This window comes from Penaeus monodon, unplaced genomic scaffold (assembly GCF_015228065.2).
Source record: "Penaeus monodon isolate SGIC_2016 unplaced genomic scaffold, NSTDA_Pmon_1 PmonScaffold_184, whole genome shotgun sequence".
NCBI classification, from domain to species: domain Eukaryota; kingdom Metazoa; phylum Arthropoda; class Malacostraca; order Decapoda; family Penaeidae; genus Penaeus; species Penaeus monodon.
The window spans coordinates 126,113-131,475 of record NW_023647927.1 but is presented as its reverse complement, the minus strand read 5'-3'; the positions used below and the strand labels follow the sequence as shown (position 1 = coordinate 131,475).

General features: G+C 46.4%; 1 protein-coding gene across 1 annotated transcript in view; it reads left to right on the top strand.

Moving 5' to 3' along the window:
- Window positions 1-19: 19 nt before the first annotated feature.
- The window catches only part of LOC119569746 (papilin-like), a gene marked incomplete at its 5' end in the record, with an annotated part of 39,781 nt that continues 34,437 nt past the window's right edge, over window positions 20-5,363 (top strand). The window contains 4 exon segments of the mRNA XM_037917771.1: window positions 20-245; window positions 2,275-2,469; window positions 3,690-3,866; window positions 4,373-4,549. Of these exon segments, the coding sequence (XP_037773699.1) occupies window positions 20-245; window positions 2,275-2,469; window positions 3,690-3,866; window positions 4,373-4,549 (775 nt within the window).

Sequence of the window (5,363 nt, the reverse complement as noted above, 5' to 3'; positions counted from 1 at the left end):
CCCTCCCCCCCCCCAAGGGTGCGGATGCGAGTTCAGCGCCTTCGGCTGCTGTCCGGATAACGAGACGGTGGCTCGCGGTCCGGATAACGGGGGCTGCGGCTGCCAGTACACGCCGTTTGGCTGCTGTCCGGATAACCACACGCCCGCCGGCAGTCCGGATAAGGAGGAGGGCTGCCCGTGCCACACGTTCGCCTTCGGGTGCTGCGCGGACGGCGTGGGCGTCGCCCGCGGAGCCAACGGCGAGGGTGGGTATCGTTGCTGCTGTTGTTGTTGTTGTTGTTGTATCGCCCGCGGAGCCAACGGCGAGGGTGGGTATCGTTGCTGCTGTTGTTGTTGTTGTTGTTGTTGTTGTTGCTGTTGTTGTTGTTATTGTTGTTGTTATTATTGTTGTTGTTATTGTTGTTGTTATTATTGTTGTTATTGTTGTTGTTGTTATTATTGTTATTGTTGTTGTTGTTATTATTGTTATTATTGTATCGCCCGCGGAGCCAACGGCGAGGGTGGGTATCGTTGCTGTTGTTGTTATTGTTATTGTTATTATTGTTATTTATTGTTATTATTTATAATATCGTTGCTGTTATTGTTATTGTTTTTGTTGTTGTTATTATTGTTGTTATTGTTGTTGTTGCTATTATTGTTATTATTGTTATTGTTATTGTTAGTATTAATTATTATTATTGTTATTTATTGTTATCTATTATCATTATTGTTTATTATTTATTTATTATTATTATCATTAATATTATTATTATTATCAATATTATTATCATTCATATTCATAGTCATATTATTATTATTATTATTATTATTATTTATTGCCACTTAGAAGTGAAATTACCTCTATTATTAAATCATTATTAAAATTACTTCTTTTATTATTATTATTATTTATTATTATTATTATTATTGTTATTGTTATTGTTCTTAGTCGGGCTGGATTTACTCAATTTCCTCAATTTCATTTCTCATTTCAAATCCACTCACAATTTTCCCAAATTTCAACCCAAAGTTTCCCAAAAATTTCCCCAATTTCCCTCGCTTTTACCCCCAAAATTTGCCAATTCCACCCAATTTCTCCCTAGTTCACCCCAATTTCTCCCTATTTCACCCCCAGTTTCTCCCTATTTCACCCCCAGTTTCTCCCTATTTCACCCCAATTTCCCCCCCAATTTCACCAATTTCCCTCCAATTTCACCTCAGTCTCCCCCAATGTTTACCCAATTTCACCAATTTTACCCCCAATTTCACCAATTTTACCCCAATTTCACCAATTTTACCCCAATATCCCCCAATTTTCATCCAATTTCACCAACCCCCCCCAATTTTCACCCCATTTCACCCCAATTTTCACCTATTTCCCCCAATTTTCACCAATTTCGCCCAATTTCCCCAATTCCCCCCCAATTTCAGGCTGGGGTGCAGACTCCCTACGGCTGCTGCCCGGGGCAGACGCCGCGGGGCCTGAAATTTCACTCCCAATTTCAACCAGTTTTACAAATTTCTCCTATTTACCTTTTTTCACCCCAATTTCAACCCAGTTTTACCAAATTTCTCACTATTCCCCCAAAATTTTCACAATTTGCCCAATTTTCACCATTTCACCCCAATTTCTCCCTATTTCACCCCCAATTTTCACCAATTTCGCCCAATTTTCACCAATTCCCCCCAATATCAGGCTGCGGGTGGCCAGTACTCCCCCTACGGTGTGCCCGACGGAAAGCGCCGCGGCGGCCTGAAATTTCACTCCCAATTTCAACCCAGTTTACCAAATTTCCTCCCTATTTCACCCTATTTCACCCCAATTTCAACCCAGTTTACCAAATTTCCTCCCTATTTCACCCCAATTTCTCCCTATTTCACCCCCAATTTTCACCAATTTCCCCAATTTCACCAATTCCCCCCAATTTCAGGCTGCGGGTGCCAGTACTCCCCCTACGGCTGCTGCCCCGACGGCAAGACGCCCGCCGGCGGCCCTGAAATTTCACTCCCCAATTTCAACCCAGTTTACCAAATTTTCCTCCTTTTCACCTATTTCCCCCAATTAAACCCCCAGTTTCACCAATTTCCCCCAATTTCACCATTTCCCCTTCCCCACCCAATTCTCCCTATTCCCCCCAAAGTTTCCCTATTCACCCAATTTTCACCTTTTCACCCATTTCACATTTCCACCCAATTTCATATTTCACCCCATTTTCACCTATTTCCCCCAATTTCACCAATTTACCCCCAATTTCACCAATTTCGCCCAATTTCCCCAATTCCCCCCAATTTCAGGCTGCGGGTGCCAGTACTCCCCCTACGGCTGCTGCCCGACGGCAAGACGCCCGCCGGCGGCCCTGAACCCGAGGCGGACTGCGGCTGCGAGGCGTCGGCTTTCGGCTGCTGCCCCGACGGCCTCTCCAGCGCCTCCGGCAGCCTGTTCGAGGGCTGCGAGGCCAGGGGGGGAGGTGGAGGTGGCGGTTCCCGGAGGTGAGGAAGGGGGAGAAGGGGGGGGGGGTGGGGAAGGGGGGAGGAGAGAGGGGGAGGGAAGGAGAGCGGTTAAAGGGGTGAGGGGGGGAGGGGAGAGGAGGTGAGGAAGAAGGGGGGAAGGTGGTGGGGGGGGGGAAGGGAGGTCGTGGTTCCTGGAAGTGAGGAAGAAGGGGGGGAAGGTGGTGGGGGGAGGAGAGAGGGGGAGGGAGGGTGGTTAGGGGGGGTGAGGTCCCTGGAAGTGAGGAGGTGGGGGTAAGGGAGGGTGGTGGTGGGGGGAGGTGGAGGGGTAAGGGAGGGAGGTAAGGAGGGGAGATGGTGGAGGAGGAGGAAAGAGGTGGAGGAAGAGGAGGATAACAGATAACACATAACAGGTAATAGGTAATAGGTAACAGAGATAACATAACATAAACATTTCATATAGCATATATAACCTGTAACACATAACAAACAACACACAACAAACAGACACTAACCCCCCCCCCCTTCCCCCTCTCCCCGGTCACACCCGCAATATTACAACCCATTACAAATAACCGCGGGCCCTGCGGCATTTTCAATATACAAACTATATAACATATAACAACTTCAGTATATAACATATTACATAACAACCAGACACTAAAAATATCCTCCCTTCCCCCGGGGGCACACCCCCATTACAAATAACCGCGGGCCCTGCGGCAGCTAATATACAAAAATATAAACATTAACAATTAAATACACCCATAATATAAACTCAGAACTAAATACCCCCCCCCCCCCCCCCGCGGTTTTCAAAACCGCGGGGGCCCCCAAATGGGCCTGTGGCAGTTTTAATATACAAACAATAAAATATAACAACTTCAATATAACCTATAATCTATAACCTACAACAACCAGACACTAAAATACCCCCTTTCCCTCCTCTCCCCCCGCGGTCAAACCCGCAGAGGTGTGCGGCCACGACAAGGACCGCGGGCCCTGCGGCAGTTTCAATATACAAACTATATAACATATAACAACCTCAATATATAACATATTACATAACAACCAGACACTAAAATATCCTCCCCCTCTCCCCGGTCACACCCGCATTACAAATAACCGCGGGCCCTGCGGCAGCTTCAATAGACAACCAATAACATATAACAACTTCAAAATAACCTATAATCTATAACCTACAACAACCAGACACTAAAAAACCCCCCTTCCCTCCTCTCCCCCCGCGGTCAAACCCGCAGAGGTGTGCGGCCACGACAAGGACCGCGGGCCCTGCGGCAACTTCACCGTCAAGTGGTACTTCGATATGGACTACGGCGGTTGCAGCCGCTTCTGGTACGGGGGCTGCGAAGGGAACCTCAACCGCTTCGATTCCCAGGAGGAGTGCGCGGCTGCCTGCGTCGAGCCGGAAGGGAGAGGTGAGGCCAGAGGATTATATTTTTCTTTTCATTCTTCTTTTTTTGTTTTTTTCTGAGAGAGAGAGAGAAAGAGAAAGAGAAAGAGAAAGAGAGAGAGAGAGAAAGAGAGTCGGTTCTGGTACGGGGGCTGCGAAGGGGATCTCAACTGCTTCGATTCCCAGAAGCTTTTTTTCTTTTTTTTTATTTTTTCTGAGAGAGAGAGAGAGAGAGAGAGAGAGAGAGAGAGAGAAAGAAAGAGAGAGAGAGAGATCGGAAGAGAAAGAAAGAGAGAGAGAAAGAGAGAAAGAGAGAAAGAGAGAAGAGAGAGAGAGAGAGAGAGAGAAAGAGAGAAGAGAGAGAGAGAGAGAAAGAGAGAGAGAGAGAGAGAGAAAGAAAGAGAGAGAGAGAGATCGAAAGAGAGAAAGAGAAAGAAAGAAAGAGAGAAAGAGCGAGAGAGCTCGAAAAAGAGAGAGAGAGAGAACGAGACACTAATTCCTCCTTCCCCTTCCCCCCCCCCCCCCCCGCAGAGTCGTGCCGGCTGCCCCGCGTGGCCGGGCCGTGCACGGGCTCCGTGCCCTCCTGGTACCACGACCCGGCGAGCGGCACGTGCAAGCCGTTCGTGTACGGCGGTTGCCTCGGCAACAACAACCGCTTCGCCGACAGGGACGCGTGCGAGCAGAGGTGTGTCGTGCCCGAGAAGACCGGTGAGTGTGTTTGTTTTTGTGTTTGTTTTGGTGTTTTTGGGTTTGTTTTTTGGGGGGGAGAAAAGTCGTTTTATATCTGTGTTTTTTCTGTTTTTCCCTGTTTTTTTTTTTTTTGTGTGTGTGTGTGTGTTTTGTGTTTTCCTTCTCGACAAGGAGAAGCGTGCGAGCAGAGGTACGTCGTGCCGAGAAGACCGGTGAGTGCGTTTGTTTTTGTGTTTGTGTTTGTTTTGGTGTTTTTGTGTTTGTTTTTGGTGGAGAGAAGTCGTTTTTCCCTGTTTTTTGTTGTTTGTTTTGTTCTGTGTTTGTTTTGTTCTGTGTTTTCCTTCGCCGACAAGGACGCGTGCGAGCAGAGGTGTGTCGTGCCCGAGAAGACCGGTGAGTGTGTTTGTTTTTGCGTTTGTTTTGGTGTTTTTGGGTTTGTTTTTGGGGGGGAGAAAAGTCCGTTTTTTCCCGTTTTTTTTTTGTTTTTGTTTGGGAAAAAAGTCTGTTTTCTTTGTTTGTTTGGGGGAGAAAAGTCCGTTTTTTCCCGTTTTTTTTTTTTTGTTTTTGTTTGGGAAAAAAGTCTGTTTTCTTTGTTTGTTTGTGGGGGAGAAAAGTCCGTTTTTTCCCGTTTTTTTTTTTTTGTTTTTGTTTGGGAAAAAAGTCCGTTTTCTTTGTTTGTTTTGGGGGAGAAAAGTCCGTTTTTTCCCGTTTTTTTTTTTTTGTTTTTGTTTGGGAAAAAAGTCCGTTTTCTTTGTTTTGGGGAAAAAAGTCCCAAGTTCTTGTTTGTTTGTTTGACTCGTGAACAGATTTTTTTTTTTTTTTTTGTTCCCAA